The 17015-nt window shown below is 39.2% G+C and overlaps 1 protein-coding gene across 1 annotated transcript; it reads left to right on the top strand.

The window, feature by feature from the left end:
• The first annotated feature begins 1761 nt into the window (after window positions 1-1761).
• On the top strand, window positions 1762-15075 carry LOC131231177 (probable U6 snRNA-associated Sm-like protein LSm4). The gene is made up of 7 exons (XM_058227288.1): window positions 1762-1948; window positions 2165-2206; window positions 3014-3112; window positions 3202-3279; window positions 13118-13160; window positions 13678-13842; window positions 14729-15075. The coding sequence occupies exons 1-7, from the start codon at window positions 1790-1792 to the stop codon at window positions 14749-14751; spliced, it is 609 nt and encodes a 202-aa protein (XP_058083271.1). The 5' UTR covers window positions 1762-1789; the 3' UTR covers window positions 14752-15075.
• The last annotated feature ends 1940 nt before the right edge of the window (window positions 15076-17015 follow it).

Genomic DNA, 17015 nt, shown 5'->3' with positions numbered 1-17015 from the left:
ATAATCCCCACCATCAAACCAATTGTTAGTATAATGGACGGTCAGGTCAATTACAGCAAAATGGTCTTGTGATTGATCTACACTGTTCATCGCATCGGCTTCCTTGAATTTACCCTTATTTCAGAAGTGCCACACTTTATGTGTGGGCCCACCTTGATATATCTGTTTACCAATACAGTCCATTCCTTTTCTAAGATTATGTTAAGGCATGGGCTCAAAAATAAGTAGATCTGATCCAACGCTCTTGGGACTATACCATGTATGACTCTTGATTTTAATATGCATTTAATGCAACCCAATTTTATCATTTGGTGTGGTCCACTAGAGAGTTGGATCTACCTCATTTTTAGGTCCATAACATAATATGATTTTAAAAAAGTAATGGACGGCATGGATAAACAGATATATCACTGAATGGATGCTTAAAGGTCCTACTAGGGTTGGACCACTTTTATCAGACCATCCTAGCCTCTGATGGGCGGATAAAAAAGTGGATGGTCCACATTAATTATGAAAAGGCCCAGGTACTGATTTAGACCATCCAAGGACTGATTTTGTGCAGGATCTTGGTACACCCTCCACGGTAGATCGCCTATCTGTCTCACACGTGTGACATACTGCCACGTCACCACTTTCAATGTACGGCTACTCTTATGTTAGTTCAGCGGCATTTTGAAAATGGTGGTGACTCATCCTACTCACACGTGGCACCGATGTATAGCCATCTAGACCATCCAAATTAAAAATCACCTGATCAAGCAATTCTGACTATCCCTTTAACGGCTGTTTAAAGTAGAATATTGAGTGGTCCAAATTCAAAATGAAAAGCCAAACGGTTAATACTATTTTTCTGTGTAATTTTGTTGGTGATGCTCTTTCAGTCAGTGATCTGGACGGTCTTGATTGCCCTAAAACGATGCCATGTGTAGAGTTGAAAAGTCTCTATCATCGGGCGGCTTCGCTGGATCCCTGACCGTGGAATCCACCTTGATGTATGTTACTTACATCTACTCCGTCCATCCGTTCTGAAAGATCATATTATTGCATGATCCCAAAAATCAAGAAGATCCAAATGTCGGTTGGACCACACCAAAGGAAAGAATGGTGATTAACCATTAAAACTTCTTGCAGGAAACTAAGTTTTAGATAAACCTGATTTTCCCTTTATCCAGGTCTTTGTGACCTTATCAACAGGTTGGATGGTAGATAATCATTCCAGTGGGCCCCAAGAAGTTTTTAATGGTGGGATTCAATCACCACTGTTTCCTGTGGTGTGGTCCACCTAAGAGTTGTATCTGCTTCATGCTTGGCATCATACTCTAAAATGAGCTTTCAAAACGGATGGACTGCGTCGATGTAAGGAAAATACTTAAAGGTGGGCCCCACAGCCAGGGATCCACCGAAGCTGGCCCTTCAACAGGGGGAGTTATTTGACGGTATTCTCGCTGGCTTTATACTCAGGCACTCGGGGATTGTACACGTGGCATACATTAACTCAAATTAAACCGACTAAATTGTGGACCCCACTGTTTATAATTCACAATCCTAAAATCAGATTGTTAGAAGTACCCTAACCTCTGATTCGTGGACACATTTATTGAAATAGAACCATTGAATTTATTCATTTTTAACCGTTCATTAAATATCGACCAATCCGATAGTACTATGATCAAATAAGAGAAAAATTTAAATTTAGGTTTATGATGCATCTAAACTACAAATCACAAATTGAATAGTTTATTTGAAGCAACTACATTCCACGCATGAAATTTCTAAGTGCCTGTGTATCATGAATTACCCTACGCCGGAGTATAAAAAATTTCCTCTTTTAATATGGAGAATTTTGAGTCATTCTCTTCAAAGAGTAGAAATCCCTCGCGCTTTATTTTTTTGCCAACTTCTCTTCTGGGTTCGATCGCATTTCTCAGAATACAAAATCTCGAAAATGGTAATTTTCTATTCTGACCTAAAAATGGGAATTCGTTTCGATCGAGAAAAAACGCGAATTTTCGGTTTCTCAATCTTCTAGGGTTTGGATTCTGATTTAGGGTTTTTGGAGTTTCAGTAACTTTTTTTCTCACTCATTAGAATGTGATTTTCTGGAATTTTGTATTTGTGGGTTTTTTTTTTTCATTTATGTATTTATTTTTTTATTTTTTTTCAGCTTCCTCTTTCTCTACTGAAGACGGCACAAGGGCATCCGATGGTAAGAGCTCGATCCATCTGTGTTTGGATTGTTTTAGGGGTTTTGCCTTCCTAACTTGGATTTTATGCTATAGTATCTGGTTTTGAAATAGGGTTTTTTCCTGAATTGTGGTCTGTTAGATTTGAATTCATGATGTGTTTGGTGAAACCAAGTGGTGGTGCTGATTTGAGCTTCCCTTGTGGTTTATGAATCCCATGGATGGGAGATGGGTCCACGTTGCACGTGGGATGGATCTCTTTATTTTACAGTGGGGCATGTTATTTCCACCAATGGGAGCGCTGTTGTGTAGCTTATTCGGTAGTGGTGGTATTCCACCTGTTGATTGGGGAATTGGGTTCCTTCTAGTCTGCATAAACCTATGGGTGGAAATGGTGGGACCCACCTGTGTTCAGCTGGGGTCCAGGGGACACACATCCCGTTGCCAATAGGGATGCGCCTAGATCAGCTTGTTCAGTATAGTGGCACCTTGGTGGGGCACTGCCGTTGTCTTTTTTGGTTGGGGTTGTGTTTGTGTGTCGGGAAAGATTATATTCCAATCAGAATGCAAGATTATATTCCAACCAGAATGCAGGAAATTGTATACCAATGGGTCTGGCTCTTCACGCTGGGTGGAAATTTCCATTCCCATTTGAAGCTGGAGGAATTGGGCAGTAAAAATCACTTTAATGTGCTTAGAGATTCCAGCCCACATGAATGGATGGGTGGGTGTCATTGATAAGCAATTTCCTGTGTACCAATGGGAACATGGAAGTCGGGCTCTTTATTCTTCACTAATATTGCTTCCTGACTCGTTGGTGGTGTTGGCAGTTGGTGGAGCTGAAGAATGGGGAAACGTACAATGGGCACTTGGTGAATTGCGATACGTGGATGAACATTCATCTCCGTGAAGTCATTTGTACTTCGAAGGTAATGTTTTTTGACACCTCATGAGATTTTAGTGTTTCCTTTTCTGCTTTTTCTATGGTTGCGAGTTGAGAGTGGAGAATTTGATATAGGATGGAGACAGGTTTTGGCGGATGCCAGAATGTTATATCCGTGGGAACACGATCAAGTATCTTCGAGTTCCTGATGAGGTATGCATGGAAATTTCTATAGCCTTTGAGAAATCTTGGAGTATGTCACTTGCGCTCAAGTTCTAGACATTTACATGGAATTATGTAATGTACTTTGGATTATTCCAGGGATTTTTCCCTCTTTTTTCTTTTTTCTCTCTCCTTTTGAAAGTAGGAATTGGATTTCATTTAAGCATCACCTGCCCTTGTCAAGCGAAATTGATGTTGTTGCCAGTCTTTTTCTTTGGGCCTAGAGTATGGTGTTTGTCACTTTCTGTCGCTTAATAAATCAGTGACTTGCTTGTCCTACATATAGCAAGTGTGTATGAGATCTAAACCAATTATTAGATAGGCTATAACTTGGGTGGCCATTCCCGGAAAATACCCTGATCTGATGATATTAACCATTTTATTGGAGGCTTTTGCGAAAGGATATAGGTGTTTATCAAGAGATTAACCAAAAGTTTGTTTGGCCATGAGTTTTCTCTAGAAACATGCAATCAAGCTTCAAAAAATCAGTTTCGGATTGGCCAATATAGCTGTGTCTGATCCATATTGTCCATCTCCGGTACATGATAAATAGGTGAAATGGATCCCAAAAGATCGGTAGATACACCCATAAGAACCTTTTTTTTTTCCTTTTACTTTTTCTCACATTTTCTGCATATTTGCTTCATATCAAGCGTATATGAAAGCTAGGACTCATCTTTTACTAGATTTTGGTCTATTTATCAAAATAGATGATATGAGCATGGTTCAACAAATTGAAGTAGAGAGTAACTCTTTTGTAATCATGTCCCTTCTTTTAAAAAACTCAAGTTTCATTAACTAAGGTTAGTTAAAGATATGTACAGACACTTTGCCCCTCCTTTTATTAAGGGCGAGAGAAAAACCTAAAGCAACTTTATATCCCATCTCCTCTTTCTTTCTCTGTTTGTGAAGCACATACTCCCTCTCAAACATGGATTTAAGTAGCACTTTTGGACTGTGACTTGCCTGGGGACCGAAACCAGTGCAACTTGCCCCAACTCAGTCTGAATCGGTCCATATCAGTGGTGTGACTGGTTTTGTTTTGGTCCGAAACCGCCACAAGTCGGACCGATGCAACAAGAGATAAGAAACCATAAGAGACTGAAGGGAAGATTTTGACAAGTTCATCTTTCCAGCTTGAGTGAAAAGCGTACCTTTCCAATAAGAAAGCTCCACACACACACACACACACACCCCATCACACTTGAGATGAGTAGCTGATAAACAACATTCTTTCCAAACAATGGTATGGACAATGTTTTCTGTATCATTATCCCGTAATGTATCACACATTTAGCATACGGATGCATATCAGTTATTGCACAGGATGCATCGGTCGTATCGCGTAATTTATTATTGTTTTTGGGAAACATAGGGAACTTGGTAGAATTTCTCAATGAAACTTCAGGGATCATTAAGAAAGACTCCAATACACACTTAGAAATGAACAAGTTCACAAAAAAAATAAGTGCACATAATAGGTTTCCTTTGTACAGGGTCCTAATTTATGTGATGTCTGACTGAATTGATTCAGCTATATTCAAAGTCAATTCATGAAATTTATAAATGTAAGAAGACGTGTATGGAAACACAAACATTATATTTAAAAGCAAAAGAAGAAGTAAAAAACTAGAAATATACCCGTGGATTTCGAAAAGAAATATTTTTTAAGATTTTTAACTATTTGTAATTAAAAAATAATAATTTTCTTTTCAAAACATCCCTAAATTGCCAAGAATATGCTGATCAGGTTATATACATGTTTCTTTTTGTGTTTGCACACTAAGATTGCAACCGATTTGGGAGAAATTGTAGAAGTTTTTTTTTTTTTAAATAAAATAAATTTACAACTTTGCCTATTTCCCCAAACATTGAAATCGAAGCTTCAAATCCAAAATTTTCATGCAAAACATGAAGAATCATGGATTTCTTATCCTTTGACACTATTTGCAATATATAAAAAATGAAAAAGGTGAATCAAAACTAAAAAATACTCACATTTTAGAATCCGTCTCCAAGAAGCTTTCGGGGAAATTTTGAAGATTTTCTTCCAACAAACTAGAGTGGATTGGTTGAAATCACCTTACAATGTACCATGAAGGGTTTTTTGTTTTTTTGTTTTTTTTGGCAAAAAAATAGATTTTTGTGAATTTTTGAGGATTTTCTAGACAAAACAGTGCCGGTTTCTTTTTATCTCTTTCGATATTGCAATCCATATCGATATATCTCACGATACATTAAGAATTTATAAAGGGGAAGTGTGGATATATCGCATGATACCCGGAAAAATGTATATTAAAGCTGGATACGAAATTGCCCAACTGGGATAACCGATATATCGTGGGATATATCAGTGATATTGCAAGATACCGAAAACACTGGGTATGGTAAACCGTTGAATACATGAAAAGACAAATAAATTTGTGGTTCTTGTATTTTTCCTTGAATCCTTTTTTTTTTTTTAAATATAATTTTATGGCCAAAAAGAAGTTTGCACATATACGGCTGATATATATATATATAGGCTTGATCAGTTGGTTTTGAGCTAGCCCTACATGCCCCCAAAACCAATTTTCAAAACCTCAATCTACACATGGCTTTGTTGAGACATGGAGAAAGCATATGATAGAGTACCTAGGGAGGTTGTGTGGTGGGTGATGAGGGGGATAGAGGTCCCATGAAAAGATACTATCGTTAGAAGTGGTGAGACCGATGAGCCTTGAATAGTAGTGGGTCTTCAACAGGCTTTAAGCAACAATTTAAATATCAATAGCATCGGCCAGTGCTTTTGATATTACATGTGGCCGATATGACATGCAAAGGGAGTTATTAAACTCCCCTGTATCGCATAAAATATTTCAATGTATTGCCAATATATCATGATATATCGATGCATTATGATATTTTGTGAAAAAATCCTTCATAAATTTTTCCCAATAGTGGCGATATGTTGTGATATGTGTTAGCGATACATTGTGATACATTCCCCCATCAGAAATTCGAAAAAAAAAAAATCGCAAAAACCTCTCAAAAATCCATTTTTTGCCAATATTTTTGGGGGAATTTGTTTTTTCATACTTTTTTTTTTTTTTTGAAAGATGAAATTTATTTGTTTTTTCATGCTTGTATTGTATGATTTATGAATAATAAGAACTCATTTTGGATATCATATAATTGCATCACTTCTGTCAGACGACACATGGTTTAGAACCCTATAAAAATCAACTTGTTGTGCATACATGTTTTTCGTGAGTTCTGAGTGTAATCATGTCTCTTTCAACATATCCTGAAATTCTATTGAAAAACTCCATTTCACAATGTTTTTCTCAAACAAGATACATTCCTTGATACATGTGATATTTCCCATGCGATTCCGATATGTTTCTGTATACCAACAGCGTGATATGTGCATCAATACCGATATTTAAATCACTGGCTTTTAAGACCTTGCCTGAAATAATTGCTAGTGCCCGTGATGAGGTCCCTTGGTGTGTCTCCTGCTCGTTAGATGAGTCGGTAGAGACAATGCAGTGTGTGTGAGTGATCCAGGGTCCAATCCTGGTTGTGTTACCTTTCCCAAAGAAGGAAAAAAAGAAAAAAAAAAGAAGAGGACCCTTTGTGTTTGTTGTTTGTGGTTGACATTGAGTTAGTTGATGTGGCTAGAGAAGGGGCAACTTTAAAGTGGAGGTTAAGAGCAGTGTTTAAAACCCAAAATGGACTGCTTTGGAGCAGGATTGCCCTATGAACGAAGCCGGTTCCTTGAAGTATCTGGAATTGGCATTAACTCGGCTCGGTCAGATGAGTTTTGCTGGTCAAAATGAGGAATCCTTTGACCTGGGTGGTTTTGACAAACATGACATGGGTGCAAAGATATTATGTTTTATTTTTATGTTTTTACAAAACTTAAAAGACTTGTTTGTGTTTTTGAGCTCTGTGGGGCCCACTTAATGTTCTAGTTCCATCCAAACCATCCATTATATGCGCTCATACGTTTTATCCATGGATACAAAATTTCATCCCGATGGATAAATTAGGTGACCATGCCAAGGAAACAATGAGTTAACATTGGGAGGAAAAAGCCCATCATAGAAATATCCAAATGGGAATATGGAGTTCTGATGCAGGACAATTAACCACTTGCTCTAAAAGCTCGAACTGTTAGAGTATGGTGAATTAATCCCTTTATCTCATAGCCCAGGCCCCACATCTCATGGGTTTAGGACCTCGGCCGAACCCCCTTCGTGGGCCCCAAATCACATGGGCCGCCCACCCCGAGTGTGTCCCCGCATCTCATGGGCTACCCTACTCGAGCCCGATGTGAAATGTGCATTAATCACCCTTGGTGAGGAGTCTCGAACACGAAACCTCCCCCGTGGGCCCTAAATCACACGAGTCACCCACCTGAGTGTGCCCCTGCATCCCACAGGCGACCCCACTCGAGCCCAGTGTGAAAATGCCCCTGCATTAAGTTTAGAGTGTTTTTTATATGTCATCCAACCCATCAATTAGGTGAGACCCACCAGGATAAAAAGATACATTGAAACTCAGGCCATTCTAGAAGTCAGGTGGGCTAAATCGAGAATATATGAGTTCTAACAGTGATTACACATTTTCTCTTGTGGTGTGGGAGTTTCTATTGAGGGTTCTTGCTTTGTATGCTGAACATGATAATGACTACCAGCCCCTACTGCTTTAGAATATGGTAATTACCATGCATGCTAAACCATATGATTACTGTGATCCCTTGCTTTATTGGGGATTGGATTCATCACATTTCCAGTTTCACTCGGAATTTTACATTGTGATTGCTATTAGTAGAAAGGCACTTAGGAATTAGTTGGAGATTACATACATGGAATACAAATAATTGAATCTAAGCCGTCTAAATTATGGGCTCTTTTTTAGATGTGTCATAACACTTATTTGGTCATCTGATTATCAGATTGGTGGACATCATTTGATGGTTGGAAATGAAATGTTCAATGGTCCTATTTAGACAAGAAAGTGCCATAAATCAGATATTACAAGTGCTACACCAATCTGATTTTCAGACTGATTCAGTGACAGTAGGATCTACAGTTTTGTCGGTTTAATTGGTGTTAATATATGGCATGTGCATAATTGCTGAGTGCCTACATATCAATCTAATGTGTTGCCAGAGTATTAAATGACTTCCAGGCTGGTCATAGTCACTCTTATTAAGTCAGTGACTCATTAGGTTGTCTAATCCACCGGCGTGTGTGAGACGTGCACATCTGCATGCGGGCTTATGTGCCACAATGTGACGTCTGTAACATTTGACCTTTCCATCATCTGAGATGCACTGCTTAGATCTTCTGCATAAAAACAAAACTATTGCATGAGCTTAAATCTTCTGCATAAAAAACCAAACGATTTCATGTCCAAAGTGGGCCCCATCATATCCACAATTATTTCAATCTTCACTTTTTACTTTGTACATTGTGGCCCACTTGAAGAGTCAAATGATCTGATTTTGGGGGATGAAGAACTAAGAATTACTTAAAACCTTGTGAAAAGCTCTGATCACGTTGACGTATCTCATATCTGCACATGTGCGTGCATCTAGAGGCACAATATTCTCCATGCCTCCATGTCATTCTCAACACGTGGCCGACCTAATGTCTGTATGGGTTGAGAGCATGTCCATGGTAGGGACATCATGAGTGAGCCTGATTTTTTGTTTAGATTGATTAATTTCACATTTTATGGTTTTTATTTTTATCTTAAATAGTCATGATGTCAGCTGATGTCATGAGCTGACCCAGGTTGACCTGGTTGGACCAGACCGCCCAAAAAGTTGACCACTGGTCCAGTTTTTAAAACACTGGTTAGAGAAAGGCTTTACCTTCAAGGAAGTCACTTCTGAAAGATGGGTTTGGAAGCCAAACAAATCAGGAGGATTTGAGGGGAAATCCTTTTACCCTACTCTTCTATGCTCCATGACCCCCAACTCACAATATTTGGAGGTGTCCAAGACCCCCAAGAGTAGTGGATTTCAGCTGACTAGCTGGTAAAAACAAAATTCTCACGTTGGATACTCTTAGAAAAAGGAACATGGTTCTACAAAATGGATGCAACTTATGTATGCAGGATGAAGTGACAGTGAACCACCACTTTCTGCACCGTTCTTTCTCGTGAAAGCGTGGGAGAGATTTTTTGGGCTGCTGGATCTTGAATAGGTAATGTCAGGAAGATTGGGGATCTTTTTCTCATATGGCATTTCGTGTGGCTGGAAAGAAAAAAGGAAATCATTTGACATCTGGTTCTGGTGGCCATCATATGGATGATTTGGCTTGAAACGAACAGCAGGACTTTCTTAGATAAATGATAAATCTCTTAATCACGATCAAGTGTGCCATATATCCAAATGGTTAGTCATGGAATTGGGAAGAGCCACTAAGGGCATGTTTGGTCCGTGGAATTGAATGGTATTGAATTGTATTAGACGGGATTGACATCATTATTGTACAATGATTGCATGTATGGAAATACCATGGTATTGTAGCCATCCAATGCCATGTTTGGGATAAAATTTTTACCACGGGGAAACACTGAATTAAGCAAAATCATGTTTGGTGGATCGTGAAATTGTAATCAACAGACCAAATTCACAACGGATGTCGTTCATTGGTACACATATATAACCAAAATGTCACATGTGAACGGTTTATATGGATGGACGGCATGGATAAACACATGCATCAATGTGGGGCCCACATGTGTAGTGGATTTCAAAATCCATGGCAATCCTGCATGGGACCAAAAGCAATTCCATGGGACTAAATGCAATTCCATCCCAACTAATCCCAACCTTTCCCATCCTCTCCAAATGATAGATGGAATTGCACGGGACCAAATGCAATTCTATCCCACCTAATCCCATCTAATACCCTACGCCAAACGCCCCCTAAAAGCTTTTTGAGGGACCCTAGTAGGGGCTTTTTCTAGCAGTTGGGCGGAATCTTCTTTGTTGTAGTGACAGGATGCTCTCTCGTCATTCTTTCCCTTTTTGCCAAATAAAATTTCAGTCATCCTTAGAGAGGCTTTACAATTATGCATGATCCTAATTTGGTAGGACCCACACTCTTCACGTTGGATTCGCTGCCCTAAAGTGGCGCTTTCTTTCGCATAAATGCTATTTCCCAAGGGGAGGGCATGGGACCCACCAATATTGGGATTTGATAATCCTGATTGTGTGGGATTCCTTACCCAAATGGAACCTTAGTAATAATAGTTATAGAGGTGAGGTTTTAGTTAAATTGATGATAAAGAGATTCCTTGATGCGATATGTTGCATTTATGATTGCATGAAGCGCAAGGAAAGTGGCAACAAGTTTGGGTGAGAGCGGGAAAGTGTCTTTTCAAAATCTTAGCAAAATATAAAGGGCTAGGAACTAGGAGTGGGAGTCCAAAGCGCAGTTCGAAATGGGAGTGGGACCTAGTTAGAACTTAGAAGGATCCTGCAACTAAGGTTTTGTTACCTTAGCTCTATTAGTGAAAAGGATGGGGTGAGTGATGAATATGTTTCCAGTAGCATTAGAGCTAGGTCATGTAGTAGAGATGTGCCATTAGAGTGTTGTGTAATTGTTCTATTTCTATTAAACTTAAGGAAAGTTCTAACAAAACAACTATTCACCTAGCAATGCTATATGGGGCAGTTTTGGACAGTTAGAAAATAGTATGAACTGAGATCAAGTGTTGCAAAGGTGAAGATGTTGAGAATGCATGTGAAGACCAGGAAGGAGAGAATTAAGAACAAGGTCATACTAAGCAGCCCAGGAGTAGTTCCAATAGTAGATAAAATGATGGGAGTAGATTGAGATGGCTTAGTCATATGTAATGAAGACTAAATACAGCTGCAGTGGCAAGGGGAGCATTGATTAGTGTTGAAGGGATTGAAAAGAGTGTCAGAGGAAGACTTAAAAAGGACTTAGATTGAGGTGGTGGTGAGAAGGATCACTTATGAAGGAAAGGCCTTTAAGATTGGCTTGTGAAAAATCTGTAAACCCGACCTCAGATGGTTGGGATAAGACTTTGACGTCGATGGTGATTCCCTCCCTTACTCAAGAATAAATATGCTTAAAACTTATATTGGGGTGTTAGGGGTCGAATCCAATGATATCACATAACTGACTTTCAACTCATTTGTTGTACTGTAAGTTTCATATATCTAGACCACTCAAGTGCAGTCTAGGTTTTGAAACAATTCTATATTGGTATGCTTATTATCAAAACAGGTGTGGTTCTTGTGAGTTTTTCAAGAGACATTCTCTTGTTGTCCTTTTGTAATGCTTTAGGTGTATGCATCTGGGCCATCTTTGGTTTGGTCTTGGACCCTTACATGTGAAGCCTTTTAGGTTACTCCAGGTTTTTGGTAAATTCACACACTTGTTGATCTGAACCTATTTAAACATATCCACATGTGCCAATGTACGAACCTGTATTATTTAAGCCTTTCCCAATAGGTGGCCATTTTGTTTGATGCTTGGTTAAAGGATCTTCAACTCATTACTCCTTGGGTTATGCCAGAGTCAATGGAAGGCCTTCTATGGGCTTGGCATGGTAGTCTGTTTGGTAAGATCGATAAGGCAGTGTGGGGGCTGATGATTATGGCTCGGTTATGGGTGATTTGGGGGGAGAAAAACAATGTGAGCTTCCGAAAACTGAGCAGGTCAGTGTCGGAGGTGGTGAGGAGGGTTAAGTCAGATGTAGTATTTTGGGCAATCCATGTGAATTCTATCAATGTTTGTAATTTAGTTTCTACATTCAGATTGTAGCTTTCTTCCTGGCCAAGGCCTTCTTGCTTGGTTGTTCTTTGATAAAAGTTTCGTTTTCTTTCACACGCACGCACACACACACACAAGCACAAAAAAGAGTTAACTCATCACTCAACAGGTGGGTCGGTGTATGAAAAAAGTGGAGAGTTATAAGAGCAATTGACAGTCCACATTCAACATGCACGTGGCCCATTATATGAGTTTATTTGTCTGATTCTGGGGCCAGTAAACATACAGGATCAGGTCCACCTTATGAATGACTTAGATCTTGCAAATGTGCTTCGTTGGTATTAGTGGCAACCTGTATATGGGCTGTGAGCTACATGCATTTGGAATTAGCAAACCTCGTGGAACCAGTAACTTGTTTTTGATAAGATAACACTGGAAGTGGTTGTGTGATGTCCAAACACCATTTCTCAGTTTGTGATTACAATACCCGAGTCGTTTGTGCTTCCCCTTTCTTAGGGGGTGTACCTGCAATGGGTCTAGTTTTTATCTGCATGAACCTATGTGTCATATTGACCAAAAAGCATATTTTCTTGATTTCTTAGGTCAAGTATTTGGGTAGTCCATCCTTTCAACTCATGTCTATTTGGGCTTATGAACTAGTTTTCTGATTATTTTTTTCCAAAAGCTTTATTAAAAATTAGCTTTAGTACCTGTATTATGTCTAACACAGGTACGATGTGGGATTTGAAGGGGTGTGATCAACCGCGCCCCCCCCCCTTTTTGTCTCCACTATGTCTTTTTGTCCTTTTAATATTTTTTAACAATCTTTATCCTACCTTGTTGTACACACATTACAAGTGCTAAGCAAGGTGCACAATGATCAAGAAAACACGTAGATTTACTTTATCTTCTGTTTCATGTTCTTTTCTGTGTATATTCACTCTACTCCTATTTTTTACATTTTCCTATTTTAAGATACTGTTCCCATACAAAAGTCTTGATCATGTTCAGCCTTTCTTCTTCTTTTTTCTTTTTTTATATACAGTTCACCTATGTGAGTAATTAATGGTTTTTCTTTCCAGGTGATTGATAAAGTCCAGGAAGAAACCAGCAAAAGCCGCTCAGGTATACAGTCCAAATCTGTTTTATATTAGTTATGGTGCACCTGTTTTGGCTATCTTACATGTGATAATTCAAAACTTTTAACTGCCATTACTCCCGAGAAATCAATTTCGCATGTGTTTCAAGTTGAGCTACCTAAAGGCAAGACCAAACATTTCTTTTTCTCCATTATAGTTTAACTTTCCAAAGTTCATTGGGAAGATTCAAACCTTTGACAGATTTAATTGAATCAAAGACCATGGCATGAACTTGCACAACTATCTCATCTACATTCAAATGGTTCTTTCTTTCTTCTCTTGATTCTTTGATGCTACTCTGATGTTGTACCTGCAACTTTTTGGGGTCTTCCTTGTTATATTGCACAATAAGTCAATGCCAAGGCCTTGATTCAAATCTTCTTGGTCACTATATCATTTGAATTTAGTCCTCTTGACTAGCTATTTTTCCAAATGGGAAGAGTTGGAATCAAATAAAAGTTCAATCCTAATTCCACATCTTGTTGGTCATTTGGCTTGCTCAGATAGGAAGCCACCTGGTGTGGGCCGTGGAAGAGGAAGAGGTAGGGAGGAAGGTGGCAGCGGCAGGCCTGCTAAAGGTATTGGACGTGGCCAAGATGATGGTAGTAAAGGAATGGGAGGTGGCCGGGGCAGGGGCGGACCAGGCAGTAAAGGCAGTGGCGGTAGAGGTACGCCTTCCACTTTTTTCTACTCACATTATGAAGATGCAGGAACACCTATTCTCATTGCTAGTTTAGGCTTTTAAATCAACACAGTATATGGCTTAGATTAGCTGAGTTTTAACTCCGAAGGAATTGTTTTAAATGGTTCTAGTGAGAAAGTTTACTCTATTTCTATTACATCCACATCTTATTTTTTTCAAGCGGGGTCCATTGTTGGGTGATGTAGACTGATGGTCCCCAATGGATGAATTTCTCCTGTATGAGATGATCTAAACCCTTAAGAGCTGGCTGCAAATGGCTGGTCAGGCAATATTCCATATGTAACATAAGGCTGAATATTGGATCTATAGGATCGTACAATCTTGGAGATTTTGGGCTGTGGTCCTTCCATGTTGGTCCACATCATATTGATGGTGTCAGTCACTTAAACCACGCGCAGCACCGAGGATGTGGTGCATGTCCTCGAGTCAGGGATCATATAATTCCTTATCTTTGGGAGGTAGCAAACTCATCAGCGATAGTCATTGACAGTAAATTTTAGGATGTGCATTGGCAGCGAAAGGTTTCTGAACCTTCACTGATGTTAGAAACCTTCACCGCCGATGTTCTGAAGAATCCAAGGCTGCTTTCAAATGTATCCCAAATCAACTAGATGGAGATTTCGGTGCAGCAGATGGTTCTTTATGTTTTGAATTGGTATATATTTTGGGAACCGCAGTGGACAGGATACATTCTCTGCCTGTCAGATCAAATGACCAAATTTCCTGTGTATTGATTTGGGAAGAAAATGTAGAAATGTCCATTCTATCAAATATCTGGTCGTGCAGTTTGGGGTGGCATTGAAACACACCTGTAAAGTTATTTGATTTCTCCATCTTTGAACCAATAACAGGTGGTGGGCGTGGGCGTGGCTGATGGTACGAGTTCAAAGGCGAGCAGGTCATTTTTGAAGGAAGTCGTCTCGCTACATGCACAACACATGGTGGATTTGAGATTTCTTCACTTTTGATTGGCTGGACTTCATATTGCTGGAATAGATGGAAGCAGGTCAGAAGGAAATCTTGCTTCAGAGGACCAGATGTACTTGCGAGAAATTGCTTGATGTTGGTTTCTTTACTTCTGTTTTGATTTGGTGTAATCCTTATATATATCTCAGGTGATTAAACAAGGTGACTGCAGAATTTCTGCTCTTCCAGGCAGCATTCTCATTCGCTGATATTTGATTTTCTACTAAGTTCTGGAAGTGTTATGGCCTTCGTACGAGAGATTGAGTAGGTGATTTTATGCCATGTATGCAAGAATCAGGTCCAGTAATCAGCGCAGTCCCACCATGAATATGCCCTGGCCCAAAAATCAATCTGGCAGATTGGCACGCTTGTGGTAGAAATGGAGTATTAGAGAAAAGATGACCAGTGAATTCTCGAATTCTCATGTTCATTGTGTAGGCGTGGCTGACCTGACTGCCACTGTGATATATTTTTTGGCCAGTAGGCGGCACCTGCTGATTGGCCTGAATCTCTCACATGCACCACACCGGTGTGTGTGTGCTCAGAATCGATTCATCAATCTCACATCTCTCACCACAATCATCTCAGCATTTCGTTCCAGAATTGCTCAGTGGTTTTTTGAGGGACCTCACAGATTTAGGATTGTTGAACTACCCTTTCTTCCGAGACCAAAAAGAAATGTCTTTGCATCGTCTTTTTGGAAGATGTGCTGAGGAAATATACACAATATTTGATTGAACATTTGCTTGGGAGAATCTTTGATACTCTGGAAGAATGATGGATGATACGCAGCATGCGGCATGCCAATGAAACTAAACTGTCGTAATTATGACTACCAGTGTAGATGTATCCTAAATAAAAATAAGCATTATTTGACTAGTGATTGGTGGATATTTATTGGATGGTTAAAATTGAAGAATATTGAATGGCTTTTTTTCAGCAAGCAAGCCTCTACAAATCAGAGGCTCTAATTGTAGACTTAAATATGATTTTTGGACTCGATGACAGTTTGATTTGAGATGTGTGCTTGTACAATTTGTCCGTGCCACTTGGATTGATCAACTGCAAACGAAGCCCTTTTTCATTGGGGTTTTTTCCCCAAATACACTCAAGGTGTCAGTGTTATGGAGCTCACATGATAGACTTTTTAGAAGCTTGCATTTCTACATGCGATACTGGAGGGATTATACAAATGAAGGGATTATATTTTTTCGGGATGAAATGCCTCTCATCAAGAATAGAAAATGTTTGGGGGTCAATCACCTTTTCATGCGTTCAAAGTCGCTATTCATCTCTTGTGCTCTCGGGTATCTCCAATAGTCTTTTGTGTCTTCACCTGTGAAATTGCCTCTTAGAAGAGCTTTGTTCAAGGGAGGAAATTCAGCATAATTGAGATTTTTTTTCGTGCTTCATTTCAAACTTTAACTTGGGGTTACAATGTCGTAGGTTTAAAGACAAATTTTGGTGGATGTACAGTCCATAGGTTTATAACCTCGCGTCCTGGATGAAGCTCAACAATAACAAAAGATTGAAAAAATAATAATTTATCTTCCTACTTGATAATGTGTACTTTCCTCGTTTGAATGAAGCTCTTCCCAGAGACTCTTTTACAGGTGAAAACACAGAAGTGGCAAAAAATAGTCAAAAAGCAACAATGATTGCTAGAGAGCATGGAAGATGAATAGTAACTTTGAATGCTTAAAATGAAAATCAGCCTACCAAACGGTTTTTTTTCCCCTTGGTAGGAGTATTTTTGTCCCAAAAAAAAATATAATCACCCACATGGTGTAAATAAACAAGTTTTTAAAAGGTAATTCAGTGGGTCCTGCAATACCGGGCATGTTCAAGGAAAAACCCTTTTTATGTTATCCATATCATCCATATGGTGGGTCTCACAGCGAATAGAGCCCTGCTTCAGGTGGAGATTAACCAATCAGATCTTGATAACTCTCCAATCAGAGGCCCACAAATGACAATTAAGGAAAAACAAATATTGTGATAGTTCATCCAATTTGCATGATGTTTGTTTCACAGCATATCCTAAAAAATCAACGCTATGGTTCAATGAACCTTGGGCTCCAGTTGTAGAGAATGGATGCATCAGGATTTCAATTTCTGTGTGGTCCAACTCCAGTGAGCACCAGGTTCCAACCTTCTAAATGGCACCCTAAG

This window comes from Magnolia sinica, chromosome 17 (assembly GCF_029962835.1).
Source record: "Magnolia sinica isolate HGM2019 chromosome 17, MsV1, whole genome shotgun sequence".
Classification (NCBI taxonomy): domain Eukaryota; kingdom Viridiplantae; phylum Streptophyta; class Magnoliopsida; order Magnoliales; family Magnoliaceae; genus Magnolia; species Magnolia sinica.
The sequence above is the reverse complement of the archived record's forward strand: the minus strand, read 5'-3'. Positions and strand labels throughout refer to the sequence as shown.

Bases quoted from the DNA above. Each gene is read 5' to 3' on its own strand.
- LOC131231177 (XM_058227288.1), top strand. From the start codon at position 1,790: ATGAATTACCCTACGCCGGAGTATAAAAAATTTCCTCTTTTAATATGG. The intron at 2,207-3,013 runs GTAAGAGCTCGA...TGGTGTTGGCAG, and splicing joins CGGCACAAGGGCATCCGATG to TTGGTGGAGCTGAAGAATGG. The intron at 13,843-14,728 runs GTACGCCTTCCA...AACCAATAACAG, and splicing joins TAAAGGCAGTGGCGGTAGAG to GTGGTGGGCGTGGGCGTGGC.